Source organism: Gossypium hirsutum, chromosome D07 (genome assembly GCF_007990345.1).
Source record: "Gossypium hirsutum isolate 1008001.06 chromosome D07, Gossypium_hirsutum_v2.1, whole genome shotgun sequence".
Lineage (NCBI taxonomy): Eukaryota > Viridiplantae > Streptophyta > Magnoliopsida > Malvales > Malvaceae > Gossypium > Gossypium hirsutum.
In genome coordinates, this window is record NC_053443.1 from 45,758,867 (window position 1) to 45,781,206 (window position 22,340).

At 31.3% G+C, this 22,340-nt stretch overlaps 1 protein-coding gene and 1 non-coding gene across 2 annotated transcripts; both read left to right on the forward strand.

Moving 5' to 3' along the window:
* The first annotated feature begins 2,294 nt into the window (after window positions 1–2,294).
* LOC121219779 (small nucleolar RNA R71) lies at window positions 2,295–2,401 on the forward strand. The gene has a single exon (XR_005916670.1). It is a non-coding gene; the product is annotated as a small nucleolar RNA R71 (small nucleolar RNA).
* Window positions 2,402–12,049: 9,648 nt separating this feature from the next.
* On the forward strand, window positions 12,050–13,367 carry LOC107954794 (ribulose bisphosphate carboxylase small chain, chloroplastic-like). Its single transcript, XM_016890466.2, has 3 exons — window positions 12,050–12,608; window positions 12,710–12,844; window positions 12,937–13,367. The coding sequence occupies exons 1-3, from the start codon at window positions 12,426–12,428 to the stop codon at window positions 13,165–13,167; spliced, it is 549 nt and encodes a 182-aa protein (XP_016745955.2). The 5' UTR covers window positions 12,050–12,425; the 3' UTR covers window positions 13,168–13,367.
* The last annotated feature ends 8,973 nt before the right edge of the window (window positions 13,368–22,340 follow it).

The following is a 22,340-nucleotide window of genomic DNA, read 5'->3' on the forward strand; positions in this document are numbered from 1 at the left end:
TCATGGCAAAATATATGCAATGCAATATGTTTGAAATAAAACGAAAACTTTCCTTGCTTGGACTACATTGTAGATACTTCATTATGTCTGACGAGTTGATTTATGAGCAGCAACCTTGTACCTTTACTTCCTCTTCATCCTCACAGTCAGTCTCAATACTGACAAACTTTATTTTCTCTGGTTCTTCCTCTGATGCTTTAGGTGCATTCTCTTAATTGGTAGGATTTGTCAATGGGTTCTGCGTCACCGACCCCATCCCCTCTTGCAGTTTATTAAACAAAGGAAATAAAATAACTAAGAGAAATTTAAATCGACAAAATAAAATAAAAATAAAAAGAATTTTCAAGATGTTGAAGTTAAACATCTCAAAGATCAAAGGACTATTTGTCTCACTCTACATAAGCACCCCAATAGTGTTTCAAGCGTTGTCCATTAACTTTAAATGTGTCCCCTATTTTCATGTACTTGACATCAACAACTCCATGTGGGATATATATGAGCTACCAAGCATTATTCATCAAAATTGAAAGGTTTATTTTGCTCCAGCAAAGTGTATAAGGGTCTCCGCTCAAATGAATCTTTATCACTATCAAAACTGATGTGGCAATATATCATGAACTCTTCCTCCACTACTATTTCTATTAAGTCAATGGCATGGCATTCTTTATATCATCAAAATATTTCAGTGCATTAAATACATTGAATGTGACCTATTGATCATTCATCCTCATGGTCAATTCACCTTTCTACACATCAATTGAAGTCCTGCCTGTAGCAAGAAAAGGCCTTCCAAGAATAATTGGCACATCTTTGTTAGCTTCACAATCTAAAATAAGAAAATCAGCTGGAAAAATAAACTTATCTACTCTTACCAACACATCTTCAATTTTACCTTCTGGATGTGCATAGGATCGATCAGCCAGTTGTAATGTAACTGTAGTAAGTCTAGTTTTTCCAATTCCCAGCTTCCTGAAAATAGACAGCAGTATTAGATTTATACATACTCCTGAATCACATAATGCATTACCAACATAATGATTTCCAATTAAACATAGGACAAAGAAACTCCCTAAGTCCTTCAACTTTGGAGGTAATTCATCAACATTGTTGTGCACCCTTAAGTGAAAGCAATAGTCTCAAGTTCTCCCATTCTGTGCTTCTTCGACAGTATATCCTACATAAATTTCATATAGTTTGGCATTTGCTCCAAATCTTCTACTAGTGATATATTAATATGTAGTTGCTTCAAGACCTCCAAAAACCTTTTGAACTGAACATCTTGTTTAGAATTATGTAATTTCTGAGGAAAAGATAGAGGTGGTCGCCCTTCAGGTTTCTGATATTGTTTTCCTATAGCGTTTTTATTGGCAGCCTGATCTAGTTCTGCCACAGCATTCTTCTGCTTACCCTTTTCAAGTGTAATATGTTTTTCAGATGGCTTTGGGATCTTTACATGGTTGTTATTTGAGTTATCCTCTCCTGCTGTGGCATCTTGAACAACATCATTTAACTGAGTTCCACTTCTAAGAGTGATCACTTTGCACTGTTCTTTCCCTTATGTTATCCAATTCTAGGTATCGTTGGCAATGCTCCTTGTGGCCTCAAATTTAAAGCATTTGCTATTTGCCCCACTTGATTCTCAAGAGCTCGTAGGGACATAGCTTGACTAAGGTATCTTTCTTGGCCATAAATTATTTCAACAAGTCTTCAATAGATGGTGATGATAATGACTGGCCTTGTTGTACATTTTGCCTCGGCATAGGATGATTATAACTAGGCGATGCACTATCGGCATTCTTCTTGTAGCATTGTTAAAATTCCCCTCACCTTGATTATTCCAACTAAAGTTTGGATGTTGTCCCCACCCTGGATTATAGGTGTTGGAATAGGAATTATTATTCCAATTGAAATTACCTATGTAGCACAGGAATGTTGGGTTTGGTGGGCATTCATCCAACACGTGGTCATCACCACAATAAACACATGCTAGCCTAATAGCTTTCACCTCCTGAACTGTAGTTGGTATCTCTATCATCTTGATCATATTAGTTAAAGATGAAACATGGGTAGTCAATGAAGTGATTGTATCAAGTTCCATGGTACCAGCAGCTTTCTTACCCGTTCAAACTCTCGTGGTAGGATATTGATAATCATTGCTGGCAATCTTTTCCAAAATCTCATATGCTTCATTATAAGATTTATCCAACAAAATACCATTGGTGAAGGCATCAATTACCATCCTCGTATGCGCATTCATTCCATTATAAAATAACTCCATCTGTGTCTAGTGCTGAAATCCATGCATCGAGCACTTCTGAATGAAGTCTTTAAATCGCTCTTAAGCTTCATATAGCGTTTCATCATCCAATTGCCGAAAAGATGTGATGTCATTTCTAAGCTTGGCATTCATATTTGGAGGATTATATCGTAGAAAAAAACTCTAGCAAAGATCATTCCATGATGCTACTATTCAGTACGGCAGAGCATTCAGTCATGCTCTCACACGATCTCTTAAAGAATATGGAAACAGTTTAAGCCGCAAAGTGTCTTTAGGCACACCCTACTGTCTCTATGAGTCATAAACCTCTAAAAAAAGTCTTAAATGAAGTATTGGATCTTTATTAGGTAATCCACTTAACTGTCCTACTATTTACAACATCTAAAATATTACCAGTTTCAGCTCAAACTACTAAACTTGTATTTGTGGTCTGACTATCTCTGGATTCAAATCATCCAAAATTAGCACAACATGCTCTCAAATTGGTCTATCTCGGTCATCTATCACTCTACGAACATGAAGATTAGCATCCTGACCATTCAAATTATCATTGAGACTAGGATCATTTTCGTTTCTAGCATCATAGTTCTTTTCACCTTCTTCGTAAAGTTATTTCGATCTCTGGGTTAAAAGGATACTCTTTGTTAGCAGGAATATCTTTTCTCATGTACTGATGGAAAACTTATAGAAAAATATAACTAAGTTAAATAAAACTAATGGAGCTAAGTGAAATAACAAAACCAATTTTTAGGAAATTGTCAATCCCTGGCAACGGTGCCAAAAAATTGTCGCGTGTGAATATGATATGTGAATTGTGCAAGTATACACGTTGGATCAACTAATAAAGTGATAAGTGAGTATCATTCCCATGAGGTTCCGATTGACGCACAAAAGTGGTCAAGTTATTATAATAGAGTGTTATTAATGCTATGGCAAAAACAACGATAAGTATAAAGGAGTAGTGATGTATGTAATATGTGGAATTTAATGAATACATGGAAATGTTATGGCAAAACAAAAGTAGAAATGTAATGGAAATTATGAGAATTACTACGGGAATATTATGTAAATGAACAAATAAATAACTAATAATGATGTGACAAAGATACCATGGCAAAGAACAAAGGATATACGATGTTGATTTGGAATGTTGGAATTACTAAGAATCTACCCTTATTGTCAGAGATGCCTCGAAAAAATCATAATTAATTTACTACTTAGAAGAGTTCTAAAGTGGTCTGCTTCTTTCGAGAGCAAAAGTCTCAAGTTACCTTACCCATGACAATAGGCCTTTAATACGATACCCTGCACTATTTCTTTCTGTATGAATGTTGCTCTATATCTAAAGTCTACTACAAGCATCTATTGAATACTTGCTGATATCATTCAATTTCGGTCCAACTAATCCAACTTTTTCAAAATTAAATTAGTTTATGTGCATGCTACACAGTCTCTATGTCTAGGAATTGCACGCTTATAATTTAGAAAAAAATAATTAAATGAAACAGTAAATTAATTCAAATCTATGTTTCAACCATTAAAGAAAATAAAGGTTTCATCATGTAATCTCAACCCTATGAGATTTAGCTCATGGGTTGGCACATAAAATTTAAAACCAAAATAACATCCAACACCATTTTCATCATTCCATTCAAGGAAGAACAAAGGAAGAAAAGTATAAGACTTTGAGAATACAATTTTTGCATGTCATGTTCACACTCCAACAACATAATTCAGGCGATGGCTAAGAGGGACTACTTTTGTCTTCCTCTTTTTGTCTCTACTCAGTCGCTACCCTCTATTTTTGCCTAAGGATCTGTTGCTTTTTGTTCGTCATTTAGGGTTTCCTCCTTTGGCTTCTTATAGCTTTTTTCCTTGGGTAAATCCAACAAATCATGTTTATCTTCTCCTCTTTTTAAAATTTTTTTTCTAGAATAAAAATAAACATCCCAGGATTATCTTCTCCTCTTTTAGGTACATTTTTTTGGTAAAACTACAGTTGGGCTGAAATTGGTATGCATTGAGTGTTGACTCGGTCTTCCTAGAATTGCCACAGCATTCGTGCTAACCAAATGTCCAACCTTTTGCCCTGGTAAACCTTTACTCCTTTATTTCTCATTCCTCAACCTGCACCTGCCAAAGCACCAAACACAACCCTACCATAAGCAATTAAAAGTATCTATTATTGATTTTTTTTGGTAAGTGGTAATAGGACTTGTAACTAATATAGTTTTGGAAAAAATATAATGTTTTTTAGAATCTTTGAGGCATATTTTCGATTGGTAAATGAGGAGTTTTGAATCATAAAATTATGATTTTATGTTCTACCCCATGAGACCTTTACAACGAGATATCATATGCTCAAAATGGTTGAGTGATGAATGAGAAATTGATGCTCAAAGTAAGCTACTTGGAAATTATGTTGAGAAAAATGAAAAAGCATTAATCCCACATTTATTAGGAATCAAGTGTGGAACTTGTATATATATGTAAATCAACTTGGTGGTTATTAAATGAGTAAACTAATGCTCTCCCTCGTGAGCAGGGGGTGCAAATCTAAATCCACTGAGGTTGGGGCACACCCGCACGACATGGGCGTTTCCAAGATTTTACTCAAATTGATTTAAAGGCTTCTTTAATGCATATTTGTATCTTTATTCATGGAAATTTCTAAAATTCTTCCACATTGAATGCTTATAAAAGCCTAAATTCTTTAAAGACACACAACGAATTTATTTCACTCTCGAAAATTCTATTCCTTTTCTCTCCAAAATTTTCAAACGTCCGGTGATAGAAGAATGCAAGGTTTGTTCGTTGATCACTGCAGACGTACTACTGCCGCAATCATTTTGTTATTGTATCCTGGGAGACAGATGACCAACATTTCTCTAAGTACCATAGGAGCAGCTGAATCTGTCTTAAGAAAACTGTGAAAACAGGCCTCAGCATCTAGTAAAACTCGATTTCCTTATTCAATTTCTGCTTTTTCAATATCTTGTTTATATAATTATTTTTTAGATTTGATGTTTTAAATAAATATTAATATTTATTTAATTTATTTTGTTTAGATCTGATGTTTTTACACAAATATAGATATTTGGTTATATTATTTGTTCAAGATATTATATTTAATATAAATATTTACATTTATATTTGTTCGCTAACGTGTTTTGTCCAACAATCTTAAGACAGATTTTTATTATTTTAAAATTCTCTAATCCGAGTAGAACGAGGCACGAAGGCGAAAAAAACATATTCTGTCTAAGAAAAAAATTAAATTGAATAAAATCTATTTCGGGATTTATGATTGTCGTTCAATAGATTTTATTCCTTTTTTATTTTGTTTCCAAACAAGAATTAATTGAATAATTCTATTTCAGAATTTATTCTCGCATCTCAACAGATTTTATTCTATTTTGATTTTGTTTCCAAACAATAATTAAATAAATAATTCTATTTCGAGATTTATTCCCGCCATTTAACAGATTTTATTTGATTGTGATTTTGTTTCCAAACAAGATTTAATTAAATAATTTTGTTTCAAGATTTAATCCTGTCGGCCAACAAAATTGATTTTAATTTTATTTCAGAATTTTAACTCTTCCATTTAACAAAATCAAAGGGTAATATAAATTTTAAATTAAATTTTTTATTTATTGTGGCTTTAATTGTGGCTTTAAATTGTGAAAGCTTAAATTGTAGCTTCAAACTTGTGACATCAAAGAAAAAAAAATTTATCAACGGTGAATTAAAAAAGACAATATGAGAGTGCATGTCTAGGATTGGTTCTTTGAAAGACTTGGTATTTAAGCGTGCCAAGTGCACCACCTCTCTTTCAGGGTTACCTACCTAGCACATTTTTTTTTGTCTTTCAATTAGACCGTGTAAACTTTTGTTTCAAGTTTTATTAAATTCCTATCGTCTAGCAAAAGTTGATAATTTTTTTCTAATTTTTGTTTTGTTTCTGAAATCTTAACAGAAAATGGAAACTCCCACCAATGCTATGGAAGATATGGACTTATGTGCTGTGATTTTTGAAGTCAACATGGTTGACTCACATCCAAGAGAATAGTGGCTTGATACTAGTGCCACACGTCATATTTGTTGTGACAAAGACTTCTTTTCTGAGTTGGAGCCTTGTGAAGATAGGGAGAAGCTCTATATGGGCAATGCTATGACTTCCAAGATCAAGGAGAATGGTACTATAGTCTTGAAGATGACTTCTGGCAGAGAACTCAAGCTTCAAAATGTGTTGTATGTGTTTGACATACGCAAGAACCTTATTTCTGAGACACTCCTTAGTGTACACGGTTTTAAGACGGTGTTTGAATCCCAGAAGCTAGTTTTGTCTAAAGGGTGAATGTTTGTGGGAAGGGGATATGTATTAAATGACATATGGAAACTTAAAGCAATCTCTGTAAAATCAAAAACTATGAATAAGAGTGTTGTTTCTTCTTCTGTTTATATGCTTGAGTCATTTAATTTATGGCATGGTAGGCTCGGACATGTTGATTATGATACTTTACATAGATTAATTAATTTAGAGCACATTCCTTCATTTCACATTAGTTATAAACATAAATGTGAAACTTTTGTTGAGGAAAAATTAACAATGCTTTCGTTTGAAACTATTGAAAGAAATACAGAACCACTCGATCTAATACATAGCAATGTTTGTGACTTAATGTTTGTTCAAACCAAAGGAAGGAATAAATATTTTATTTCCTTCATTAATGATAGCACAAAATATTGTTATGTATATTTGCTTCAGAGCAAAAACGAAGTTATAGAGAAATTTATTCTCTATAAACAGGAAGTTGAAACCTAACTTAATAATTAAGATGGTAAGAAGTGATTGTGGTGGTAAATATGTTGAACCATTTAGTGAATACTATGCACAACATGGTATTATTCATGAAGTGACACCACCATACACTTCTCAATCGAATGGAATAACCGAGCGAAAAAATCAGACTCTAAAGGAAATGATGAACGCATTACTAGGAAGCTCTGGGTTATCACAGAACATGTGGGGGGAAGCTATTCTATGAGCTAATTACCTTTTAAATAAGGTTCCCTACAAGAAAAGGGACAATACACCATATGAGTTATGGAAAGGTAGAAAACCTTCCTACAACTACTTGAAACTGTGGGGGTGTCTTGCAAAGGTAATGGCTCCATTACCAAAGTAAATGAAAATAGGTCTTAAAACGGTGGATGTATTTTCATAGGCTATGTAGATCATAGAAATACATATAGGTTTCTTGTGTATGAATCAAAGAATCCTGACATTCACAAGAATATTATATTGGAATCAATGAATTCTTTATTCTTTAAAAATATCTTCCCTTGTAAAGCTAGGGAAGTTGATTCAAGTTCAACAAAATGAACTTCAGAGACTATAGAAGAAAATAGTCAAGACGAGGTTAAAACTATGATAGAGCCAAGAGTAAACGAGTAACACTGCAAAAATCTTTTGGATCAGATTTTCTAACCTTTATGCTAGATGCTAAACCTCAAACATGTGGTGATGCTATACGGTCATCTAAAAGCACTTCATGGAAAGATGCTATTAAAAGTGAAATTGACTCCATCATGTAAAATCATACATGAGAATTAGTGGATCTTACTCTAGGAGTTAAACCATTAAATTCTAAGTGGATTTTTAAATGAAAAATGAAAGCAGATGAAACAATTAACAAGTACAAGGTCAGATTGGTTATAAAAGGTTATAGATAAAAAAGAAGGCCTACTTTGATACTTTTTCTCCAATATCCAGGATAACTTCTATAAGGATGATACTTGCAATTGTCGCCTTATAGAATCTAGAAGTACATCAAATGGATGTTAAAACAACTTTCCTAAATGGAGATCTTGATGAAGAAATTTACATAGAACAACCTGAGGGTCATGTAATTCTAAGACAAGAAAGGAAAGTTTGTAAATTGGTGAAGTCTTTATATGGACTTAAGCAAGCACTAAAACAATGGCATTAAAACTGTTCGACAATGCCATGATGACAAATGGCTTTAAGATTAATGAATGTGAAAATTGTGTGTATGTCAAAACTACCGATATTGGATATATAATCCTATGCTTATATATTGATGACATAGTCATTGTTGGAAGTAACAATGAAATGGTAAAACGTGCCATAGACATGTTAAATTCAACGTTTGACATGAAAGATATGGGACTAGCAAATGTGATTTTAGCATCCAAATTAAGAGGTCATATGAAGGTCTGATATTGACTTAGCCACACTATGTGGACAAGATTCTTGGGAAATTTGAAGAGGATGATTCCGGTATAGCCAAAACTCCAATAGATACAAGCCAACATTTGTCCAAAAATAAAGGTGAAAGTGTTGACCAAGTGGAATATGCAGGGGTCATAGGCAGTCTAATGTACCTTATGAGTTGTACTAGACCAGATATTGCTTTCACTGTGAGCAGTTTAAGCATATTCACAAGCAATCCAGGGGAAAACCAATGGAAAGTAATTGTGAGGATACTGAGATATCTTAGATATACTCGGGACTATGGATTGCATTATTCCAAAAATCCTATTGTTTTAGAAGGATTCTCCTGTGCCAGTTGGATATCTGATATTCAAGATACCAAAGGCACAAGTGGATATGTTTTTACATTAGGAGGAGGAGCTATGTCATGGAAATCCCCAAGACAAACGATTATAACCAGATCCATAATAGAATCTGAGTTTGTAGCTCTAGACAAATCTGGAGAAAAGGCTAAAGGGGCTTCGAAACTTCTTGGAAGATATTCCTGACTGGCCAAAGCCTGTGCCCACAATATGTATATATTGTGACAATCAAGCAACAATTGGTAGAGCACAATATGTAATATATAATGGTAAGTCAAGACATATGCGTCGTTGACACAATACTTGTAGACAACTGATCTCAAATGGAGTTATCTCTATTGATTTTGTAAAATCAAAAGATAACATTGTGGATCCGCTAACTAAATGCTTAAATCGAGATCAGGTTAATAAAACATCGAAAGGAATAGGACTAAAGCCCATGGAAATTAAAGGCGCTATGTAAAGGAAAACCCAACCTAGTTGACTGGAGATCCCAAAATCTAGGTTCAAAAGGGACAACCTAATTGCATAGGCCTTGTGAGGTCACTATAGGGGTTCTTATTCCAAGTCCGTTCCTATGAAATAAACAGTAATTTAAAGTGAGATAGGTTAAGTAAAGCTTTTAATGACCATTGTGTGTTTCGGAAAGCCAAGCAACATAAGTCACCTATGTTAGAGTGAAGTGGGGCCGCTTCGAGGAGACTATTGTGCATAGTTCTCTCAAAATCTTGCAGAACCAGGAAATGTTCATGGTCATATAAACATACCTATGAGAACGAAGACCTTGCTAGGGAGGTAGTTGTGTAAGGTATATCATTGTTTACACAAACGACAGAACAGTTCAAGGATATTGCGTCAACTAGTCAGCTAGTAAAATAAATATACTTTCACAATGGAAGGTTCAAGGGTTGATGTCTGCCTATCATATGCAACTATCAATCGTAGAATCTATCACCACATCCAGCCAATGTTTTTCATTAAACCTACCAATTTCATTCATGTGGGGTATTGTTGGAAAAATATGATTTTTTGGAATCTTTGAGGCATATTTTCGATTGGTAAATGAGGAGTTTTGAATCATAAAATTATGATTTTATGTTCTACCTCATGAGACCTTTACAACGGGATATCATATGCTCAAAATGGTTGAGTGATGAATGAGAAATTGATGCTCAAAGTAAGCTACTTGGAAATTATGTTGAGGAAAAATGAAAAAGCATTAGTCCCACATTGATTTGGAATCAAGTGTGGAACTTTTATATATATGTAAACCAACTTAGTGGTTATTGAATGAGTAAACTAATGCTCTCCCTCGCGCGCAGGGGGTGCAAATTCAAACCCATCGGGGTTGGGAAACACCCGCACGACGTGGGTAACGCGAAATGTCCGGATCGATCAGGCCCTTTTAGGCCTGCGAATATTTTAGCCCAATACGTATTTATTTTTTTTGAGCAGATATTATACAGAATCTGTTTTAAAAGAACAAATATCTCATTTTGATTTGATTCCAATCAAATTTGATTTTATTTTATTCAAATTGATTTAAAGGCTCCCTTAATGCAGATTTGTATCTTTATTCATGAAAATTTCTAAAAATTCCTCCACATTGAATGTCTATAAAAGCCTAAAGAATATTGCAGAATTCTTTAGAGACGCACAACGAATTTATTTCACTCTCGAAAATTCTATTCATTTTCTCTCCAAATTTTTCAAATGTTTGGTGATAGAAGAAGGAAAGATTTATTTATTGATCACTGCAGAAGCACTACTCCCATGATCATTTTGTTGTTGTTTCTTGGGAGACAGACGATCAACGTTTCTCCAAGTACCATAGGAGCTGTCGAGTCTATCTTACGGAAACTGTGAAAACAGGCCTCAACATCTAGTAAAATTCGATTCTCTTATTCGATTTCTAATTTTTCAAGATCTTGTTTATTTAATTATTTTTTAGATATGATGTTTTAAATAAATATAAATATTTATTTAATTGATTTTGTTTAGATCCGGTGTTTTTACATAAATATAAATATTTGTTTATATTATTTGTTCAAGATCTTGTATTTAATATAAATATTTATATTTATATTTGTTCACTAAGGTGTTTTGTCCAAACTATAGCTTCTCAATAATTGTCAAATATTATAGTGATATGCTTTTTCTTTCAATAATTCATATCTTCAAGATTAAAAGGTTTACTTTAGTATTATTCTATTTATTGAGTGTGTATTAATGTTTTGTACAGGAATCCGTTGGATTTTGGTCTTGTATAAATTAGCTGTGGTTGTGGGTAAATAAATGTGTGCCGTTCTTCATTCTCCGAACATGCTGAATATAATTATTGGCATTTCAAGTGTGGCATAATATAAAACAATGGTTGGCTTCATCATAATCTGTTTGGAGACTAACGGACCACACTTTGACCTCCAAATTTAGAAAATATTTCCAGAGTTGGAAATTGTAATTGTAATACCCTAATATTTGTACACCGCAGTGAACATGGACAATCATGTCATGATGCAGAACCAGAAAATGGTGCCAACTCTCCTTCTCCCCCTCTTTCTTCCAAAACTATATCCTCGAAAATGGTGACATCAAACTTCCTTTCGTTTATCAAAGGTTCACCCCTCACATTACAGGGTCCTGTTCGTATCTCAAGGCAATCAAACATGGAATCCATATATATGATTCTTCCCCAATCCTTGTTGTAGATTCTTTGGGGATACAAGCCTTTTTGTTTGTATTTAAATACAAAAAAGGGAGAAAGAAAAGTGCCATCTACAACTGCATGCTAATGATTGCCAAAATCACTGTTTGTTTTGTTGGAAGGCTTTCAATCTTGCGGGGTCTTGAAGAGCCTGTTTCAGTAACTTGCCATTAATTCTCTCTTACATTCCAATCCTAAAAAATGCTTCCATCTTTTAGCTGCAACAGTTTATAATCATCAGAAAGGTCTAGTCAGAATAATATTACCTTCTCCTTTTAAACAGTTTTTTTTTTTAAATCATGCCACTACAACTGTAGCTGCGCTCATGTTAACAATTAATTCCTATAATCGACATCAAAATTATATGAAAGAATTAACACTTGGTTACCGAGTTACCATATTTGAAGATAACGCGAAAGGTAAAAACACAAAAGGCAAGCATGACCAAGCAAACAAGGTATGGACATCGATTTTTTTGAATCGGGAATGACCAAATGGGACCGTGAAGAGGTGACAAAGGAGAAATCAGGCATTCACGGTTTCCATTGGATGAAATGAGATAAGATCACTGTGCTTCTTCCACGTGGCAGGTTGCCAAAGATAAGGCTTTACCATTCAAGAAAAGTTTCCACCCTCTTTGTGGTCATTATGGTTGTAATGTCATCTGATTTAGGATCCAACGGTCACCCTGTCTCCCAAACCAATCTCTAAATGTGGTGAGCTTAGACCAAATTTTATGACTATATATAGGGGATTGCACCAAGGCAGTGACACTATTAAGGGATCAGTGAGACTCTTTTGTATACCTGTAGCATATAGTAATAGTAAGCAGTAATAGCAATGGCCTCCTCCATGATCTCATCGGCAACCATTGCCACCGTGAACCGCTCCTCCCCGGCACAGGCCAACATGGTGGCCCCCTTCACCGGCCTCAAATCTGCCTCTGCTTTCCCAGTCACCAGGAAGGCCAACAACGACATCACTTCTCTTGCAAGCAACGGTGGGAGAGTGCAATGCATGCAGGTACTTGGTGATGCATAAATACCACTTAAATTACCCCAAGTGTTTGAACACAACAAATTACATAAATTGAATCAAATATATATCTTGGCTTTTGAGTACAGGTGTGGCCGCCTCTTGGGAAGAAGAAGTTCGAGACTCTCTCATACCTGCCCGATCTTACTCCCGTACAGTTGGCTAAGGAAGTAGATTACCTTCTTCGCTCTAAATGGATTCCTTGCTTGGAATTCGAATTAGAGGTATTTTGGAGCTCTAAATTATTCCATTCCTCCTCTTAATTTTTTTAGTGGGATATTTGAGTTGATTAAGTGTGTTTTATATGTATGTGCAGGAGGGATTCGTGCACCGTAAGTACTCGAGCTTACCCACGTACTACGATGGACGCTACTGGACCATGTGGAAACTGCCCATGTTCGGGTGCACCGACTCGGCTCAGGTGTTGAAGGAGCTTGAGGAATGCAAGAAGGAATACCCCAATGCATTCATTAGAATCATTGGGTTCGACAACGTTCGTCAAGTGCAGTGCATTAGTTTCATTGCCTACAAGCCTGAAGGCTACTAAGTTGTTTACTTCCCTCCTAGGAATTCCATTTGTTTCAAAGTTGTACTTAAATTAAGCCCCTCAAACCCCCCCCCCTTTTTCTTTTTCTTTTTTAGTTGAGTTATTTGGCTTGGGGTCTCTCTTTGTTTTGTTTTTGGATTTCCAATGGAACGGCTGAGAACTAATGAATAAAAAGGTAGTTTCTTGCCATATTTCATGAATCCAGTTCTTCCTCCATTTTCAGTGCTAAGATATTCATGTTAAGATAGGATAAAAATTAAAAGAAAAAAAGGTGATTGGGTGGTCTGGCTTTAAAATAAGAGGATAAAGATTTTGTGGACAAGCAACGCTGTGCTGTTGGAGGCTCATTATCTTAGTACATAGGAATACACCAAAGAAACCATTTTTATTAAATTGTTTTATTATGACATCACAAGTTTCTATTATTAAAATAACAACTTAAAAAGGCTAAATTCAAATATATATATATATATATATATATTCTGCTATATTCTGCATTCAATCTATTTCCTCGTTAAATATTAAAATCACTATTGGTATAGTGATAAATGATTTGCATTACATAAGTTTTAGTTGACATCTTCGAGCTTAATTTAAAAATAATAATAATGAATTTAATACATAATATATTTTTATTTTATCATTTTCACCCTAAATTTTTTTTAAAGTCAAATAATAGTTTGTTTTGAATAGAAAAATTGAAGAAACTGTTAAATTTTTAATAACACCATGTGACAATTTATATGACAGTTTACATATATTTCATTGTTTATGTAGATAATTTTTTAAAAGAAATTACAATTTTTTTTAAAATATTATTTTTAATTTTATAAATTACATCATGCAAACTATTGCATCAATGCCATTTAAATTTAAAAGATGTAGTCACTTTTTCCATCTAAAAAAAGCAATTTAACTAATTTTCAAGGTTGACGGTAAAATATCCAAAAAAATAAAATAAAACTAAAATACTAAAAAAGTATTGAATTTATTATTATTTTAAAAATAATAATTATGATTTTCTTTATTAGTTTTTAACCCAACATGGAAAAGGAAAACCATAATAATGCTTATTAATTATAATATTGAATAATACTAGTAGCTCTATGTTCTTAAACTCAATTTCATTACAAAAATTGTAACTCAAAGGGTTAGGATTTTTTGTTTTCTAATTTGTGATTAATTAGTGGACTATAATTTCCATTCTCTTTTTTATATAAAAAAAAACCCTAATATTAAGGATAGCTACATTTGTGGAGGAACCAAAAGATAGAGAAATTCAGATAAGAATTGTCTCCCTCTCCCTCTCAGTCGAAGTGCGTCAATAATTGGAATAGAGCTCTAAAAATGCAATTCTAGAAAAAAAATTTTGCCTATCAGATATTAGTTTAAATATTGGTTAAATTGCAATTCGAATAAGTAATTAGGAGTAGAAAATATAAAAAATGACACTAACGTAATTCAAAAAATTTCACCATCTATAAGGTTTTGCTCAAAAATTGACATTAAAAATTTGTTCGCACGGTTCAAAAAAATTTTCCATTTATAAGGTCTTACTTAAACATTAAAATATAATTTAAATTCAACTCACTCTCATTAAATTTTTTTTAAAAAAAAAGCTTAGTTATAAACTAATCGATAAAAATATATTACTTACAAAGAATTTACACTCAGATAGATTTCTAATATAAACAGAATAAATACTCTCTCAACTCCTCTAAAAAAATCGAAAATACATTTAAATAGGCATTATGGTAATTTTTAAAATGGTAATGTGATCAAAATGAATATGGGAAATCTCATTTCAATTAAATAACTTATTATAAAATATAATAAAAGAGATTTTCTTAAATCAATCTCTTTTAAATGAGGTAGGCATATTACATAAAGATTCTTTAAAATTTTTCACTTCATTCAATTTTTTTCAATATTGTAATTTACTTAAAAATATATAAATATATACATGTTAAGTAAATTATAATATTTTGTCGACTTTTGGCCTTTCCTTAAGTCGCAACTAACATTATAACTGATGTTAACAAAATTCATAATTGTTTCTCTACCATGTGTAGCCTAAAAATGTTAAGATTAGAGAAGCAATACGTAAAAGATAAAGAAAAGAACGATAAAAGTCATTGTTTTTTTTTTAAATTTTAAGATATGTTTTAAAAAAAAAGAAATTAAAGTATTTATTCTGTTAAATTGGATAGTAATTATCTAAAATTTTAAAATACACACTAAAACATTCTCAATCATTAAAATTTTTTATTTATATCTTACGGCCTGTTTAGTATTACTTCTTAGAAGTATTTTTTAAGATAAAATGTATTTTTGAGATAAAATATATTTTAAAAAAGTACTTTCTTTACCAAAAGTAAGAGGAAATTTAAACTTTAACTCAAAAATACTTTTTAACCCAAAGCGCTTTTAAAAAATATTACTAAATTATCTCTTGTAAGTACAAAAAAAATATATCAAATTTGAAAATATATATATATTTCGCAGGTTACTGAAATATCTTAAATATTTGAGAAAAACCAACCAGAATAAATCCATCCAATGGAATACTGAGAAAAAATAAAATAATAGTTGTAAGAAAATGAGTGGCGTCACATTTACACTAATGGTTTCCCAAGTGGTACATGAGAAGTTTTTAAGGCTCCTATAAATTTATTTTCGGGACCATAAACGTAGACCTACCAATAATTGCATTTGTTTTCTTTTTATACTTTTATAACTCATAATATTGTATATTTATATAAATCCCAATTTTTTCACTCATATAAAATATAGTGTTAAATTCGAATGAAAAAAGATGTTAAATTTGTGTTGGGTAAAAATATAAGAATTTTATGTTATTTGCAAAATATTCCGTGGTATTTATGTTAGAACCGTAAATAATATCTAATATAAATTAAAATTGTAAATTAGGATCTGTCATGTCTAATTATCAAGAATATAAATCAAGAAAAAAATTAGATGCGGGAGCATACTTAAATTTACCGATTTCTTGAAATCTACGGATCTTGGAGTTTTGATCTTCCAAATTAGCATATAAGTAATCTAAAGAATGTGACTCTCTTTTGGTATAAACAAAAACACCAAAGCAATTCACGCATATACGTGTATTCAAAATCAGATAGAAAAAACTTATCATGCATATATAATGTAAATCTAAAATTGTATTAATGATTAAACAGAGATTTGCATGAATACTTGAAAAATACATTCAAGCTAATAAATCTCAAAAAATAAAATCATAATAGTTAATATATCTCATAGTTCATATTGTAGACCATATCAACATAATTTAACTAAATATTTGGAACCATAAAATGCCAAAATCTAATGTTGTAGAACCAACCTTAAAACCAAATTATTTAAACATGTACATAGTTTACATGAATTTGCATCAAACACCTGTCAAATTGAATATATAACCATAACAGAAAAAAAAATTAACAACGTCAACGATATCCATCAAAACTTAATGTCACCAATTAAACTATAAAATGTATCTTATTGAATAATGGTTATAAACACCTATCCACGCAAACTATAATCATGTATTAATCCTGAAAATCATTGATATGCATAATATATATACAATATAATAATAGAAAAATAATACTGGCTTGCCTTACATATTTTATGTAAACTCAAATTTATATATAAAACTTATTTATACGCACAAACACTTAAAAAAATCCATAACCACCAAATATAAAAACAATCCCAAATTATATAAAGGCCTTCATATGCGCAACTACTTATAAAAATTTATAGCCACCATAAAAAAAACCCAAATATTGTAATTTTAGTCGGGTTCCATAAGAAACTTATATAAAATAACTATAACAGAAACCAAGTAATCATTCGTATATATGAATTGAATTCAATCGTGAATATAATTCATCATGAATAAAGACAAAAGATGATAATTCCATATACATTTAACCACAAATAGAAAATTTAAAATAAATAGTGCAGAAAAAAATATCTTAACAACATTTATTTATTCGATTATCAAGTGAATTACTATTCAAAACCAATTATATAACCCAATTGAAATTCTTCAATTGCAAAAAGTTGTAAGTCTGTAACTTTAATCTAATAATAACTTTAACCAAAATTTATAAAATAAGTGTGCGAAAAGAAGAGAAAGAAATCTCACAAATCTATTTTTATCAATTGATTATAAATAAATAAATAAACCTTCATCTTTCGAATAACATACGCAAATATTAAACTAGATTATATTTATAAAACCCTAAACTTTATTTAAAGAATCAAAACCCAAAAATTTTATTAAGAATCTCAAAGATTTAACATAGTATATAATTAAAATATCAAATCCATAAATTTAAAAAAGAAAAATGAATCAATCCAAAAATAATAAAGAATCAATTCATTCCCTATTATTCAACATGACAAGCTCTAATGCCACTTGTTAGAACCGTAAATAATATCTAATATAAAATTAGAACTATAAACCAGGATCTGTCATGTCAAATCATAAGAATAAATCAAGAACAAAACTAGATGCGGAAGCATAGCTGAATTCATCGATTTCTTGAAATCTACGAAACTTGGGGTTTTGGTCTTCCAAATTAGCACACAAATAATCTAGAGAATATGGTTCTCCCTTTTCTAAAGATGGGATATTAGAAATGTTACATTGTATGTAATTTGGAAACCATAACCATAATATATATATATATAACTTTGACACATTAGCCCTAATTTCTAATCAACTCATCATCAATTAAAAATTAATTACTAGAGTATCTACACATATTTGACCCATATTTTTTTTAATAATTAAAACCCAATAAACCGTAACCAAATTAAATCACTTTTAATTTAAACTAACCTATTAAAATAATAAATAATAACATGTAATTACCATTATTATTATATATAATAATATATAATACTATTATTATTATTATATATGTAATGTCCAGATTTCTATCTATTTATATAAATCTCTCCTAAATTATGCTTTCACGAACTTGTAAGAGTCAAAACTGTCGAAAGCTACTTATGGGGTGTGGCTGTATAATAGATCGATCAAGGTAGTGCTGAGCGAGTTTTTGTTTTTGTTTTTGTTTTTCTTATATATATACTCTATACAGTTAGGTTGATACACACGTGGAAGGAATATGTTAGAAAAATTAAATACTAAAATAAGAAATAAAATAATGGTTTAAAACATGTAAAACATTTTTCTTAAAACTTTAAAATATTTTTAAATTACATCAGCACTTCAAGTAAAATAATAAAAATATTAATAAAAATCCATTTATATAAACATCCAATAGGTGATATATCCTTTCATAAGGATATATATTTTAATGAAACACCCTTTTATAAGATTATATTGTTTTATAATATAACTTTACATAAAATTATAATTTTATTAGATAATTTTATATATAAAAATTTTATCTTTACAATACAATTATTTGATAAATAATTATAATTTTTTTACATAATAAAATATTATTACTACCAATATTATAAACTATTGCAAAAAGGATACTCACACTATATATTAGATCTGTCCATGGGCCGGGCCGGGCCCGGAAAAATTTTTGGCCCGCCTCTTAGGCTCGGGCCCGGCCCGAAATATGGACATGAAATTTTGCCCAGGCCCGGCCTGAGAAAAATATCATAAGTCCGAGCCCGGCTCGGCCCGGCCCATTTTTAATAAACATTAAAAAATTATTTTAAAAATAAAAAATAAAAAAATTTTAAAAGTATTTTAAAATTAAAAAATAAAAATAAAAAATATATATTTATTATATTCGGGCCGGGTCGAGCCGGGCCGGGACCAAAAAAGTGATGCCCGAGACCTTACCCGTTTTTTAAACGGGCCTTATTTTTTTACTCAAGCCCATATTTCGAGCGGGGCATTGGGCCGGGCCGGGCATGGACAGGTCTACTATATATGCACACCCTCCGTTCAAAGAGTGTTATCTAAATAAAAATTTACCCAATTCTTTAAATCTAAAAAATTATATAAATCAATATCTTTTAACCACTAAACCAAACATAAAAGTTAACGGTGGACAGTGAATTGAGTTGATTATATTTAGAACATCACACCACAGCCACATCAGCTTCCAAAATAATATGAAAAAGAGTTATCCAAATGTGAAGCTACCAATGTCCCGACTCTTAGCTGCTTCAACCATTCCATTACTATCTCCCAACCACCCTGCCTTTGCCTCCCCTTTCTTTATTGATCTCGTTCGCTCGCTTAAATTTTAATCCTACTTTTAATTTTATATTTATTATATTAAAAATTCCATTGAAAAATATTTCAATAATTAATTGAGTTCTCAAATAGGATAATACTCAATTGAGTTTTTAATTAAATTTAACTACTCAATTGAATCCTCAATCGAATTTAAGCAATTAATTAAATTCTCATCTTTTAACATCGTTAACTTGTCAATGACTTCATCACGTGTTATGCCAGGGTTGTGCCACGTAACGAAATTTGGTAATTTTTATTATATTTATTTTAAAAATAATAAAAAATTTAAAAAAATAAAAAAGGCATTTAAAATTTTAGAACATTAAAAGAAAAAATAGACTTTAAAAAAATTATTAAAAATTATAAAAATAGAATTCATTAAAAAGCATAATTTTTTTTGAAATTTTAGAAAAAAATTTAGAAAAATAGAATTTAGAAAAATTATAAAAAAATCATAAAAAATTGTAAATATAATTTTTAAAAATTATAAAAAATGGAAATATTAAAATATTAAAAATAATAGAAATCATTTAGAAAATAAAATTTAAAAATTTTAAAAATTTTAAAAAAATTTAAAAAATTAGATATTTTAGAATTTTTTATGCTTTTTAATGATTTTATAAAAAAAACATTTTTTTAATAATTTTTATAAATTGTATATTTTTAAAAGTTTCAAAAAATTTAGATTTTTAAAAATATTTTTTTATGATTTTTTATAAAAAATTAAATTACCAAATTTCGCTACGTGGCACAACTCTATTGTGCCACATGGGGGAGTTAATGTTGTGTAGGGGCTTCCACAGAAAGTGTTGATTTGAATGATTAATTGAGTGCTTAAGTTTGATTAAGGACTCAATTGAGTGTTGCTTTTGATTGAGAACTCAATTGTTTATTGAATTATTTTCAAGTGACTTTTTTATATAATAAGTATTGTGGGGTGTGCCTCGCATTTATCGGATAGTTTGCAGACACTTACCAAAGTCAGCCAGCAATGTCACGACGAGAAGCTTCTCGAAGTTGCGATGACGGACGACATTATGATGACGTAAATGAGGACGTTGCGATGTGACAACGTGTTTCCCACAAACATCGAATTTCTTTTCCTAATTAAACTATGTTATCTTTTCCCAGTCGAACTCTAATTACTCTAGGGATATTTTAGTAATATTATGACTTTAATATTAGCCTATTTAAATGGTTTTTGTAACCTTATTTTAGAGAGTTAATATAGAATATCTCTTATGTGAGATTTGATGAAGAGTTTTGGGGAGAGTTTTGGAAAGAGCTTTGTATTTAGGTTTTTGAGTTTTGCTCTTTTAGGATTATTTTCTTTATCTTGTACTCTCGTATGTTTACTCATCTAGTGAAAAGTTGAAGTCTCATTTGCCCCTGTCCTTTTTATCCTCTTAACTGAGGGTTTTCCACGTAAATATTTGTATGTTTGATCTTCTCTATTTTCTTGTTCGTTGCTTATATGGGTCGATCCTCAACAAACTAGTATCAGAGCTAGGTTATGTTTTTGCAATCGACCCGTTCAAGTATAATGACAACGATTTTGATATTGAAAAGTTCAATGAAATCATAGATTTCATATTGTAACAGTTTCGGATAAAGTAAAGTGTTTAAAGCAAGGTTGGTCGCAAAGGGTGACAATCAAGTGGAGGGAGTTGATTTCCTCAATGCTTTCTCTATTGTTGTGAAGCACACATCCGTTCAGGTATCATTGGCATTGGTTGCATTATACAACCTTGATTTGAAGACTAGGAGTCTTTCGGTTTCCAAGTTCGAGAACGGTTTGGGCTTGGTTGACATTCTGCAAAGATCAAGTTCTGCTTGTGGCGGGACCTGGAGAAGAAGGTACGGTAAATACGAGTCAAGGTGAAGATTTGTAGGGTGTGTCTCGTATTTATTGGATAATTTGTAGGCACTTACCAAAGTCAGCTGACGACGTCACGATGAGAAGCTTCCAAACGTTGTGACGATGAACGACTTCATGACGACGCAAATGATGATGTTGTGACATGGCGACATGTTTCCCACAAACACCGAGTTTCTTCTCTTAATTAAACTCTGTTATCTTTTCCTAGTCGAAATTTAATTACTTCTGGGATATTTTAGTCGTTTCAACCTTTTAAACTTAGTCTATTTAAAGGGGTCATTGTATCCCTATTTTAGAAAGGCAATTAAAGATGTAGTACTATAGAGCTTTTCTTTTGGGGACGACAATATGAGTTGCAAATGAGTTTTAGTGAGAGTTTTCGTAGTAACTATGGAGAGAATTTAGTTCTCAAGTTAAGACTTTGTTTTCAAGGTTTGGGTATGTACATTAATACATTTAAGTTTATTTTCTTCATCTTATACCCTCGTTTGTTTACTCATCTAGTAAAAAGTCGAAGCCTCCTTTGCCCGTGATTTTTATCCTGTTAAATGAGGGTTTTCCACGTAAATATTTATGTGTTCGATCTTCTATAACTTTTCTATTTCGATATTTATACAAGTCAATCTCTAACAAATATTAATTCTAGGAATTTAATAATTGAAAATCAATTAAAAATATCATTAAAAGAATGTGAGATATATAACATTTTAAAAATACTCATGTATCTAATATTGCAAACATAAATAAGCAAAAAAAACATTAAATGTGGAGTTATAAGGTTTCGATTCTAAATTAAAGATGATAAGTTTCTTCAGACTCTTTCAACGAAAGAGATTAAAAGTTTATTATTTATTTATTTATTTATTTTGCTTACATGATTTCTACGCTTCTTTCAACCAGCCAAATGAACCATTTTCATTTTAAAAATGGCATGTTATCTAATTTAATGAAATTCCTTAACCGCCTTATTAACTGAATTTTAATTATTAAATTTTAAAAAATAGAATGAGTAATTTAAAAAAAAAGCAC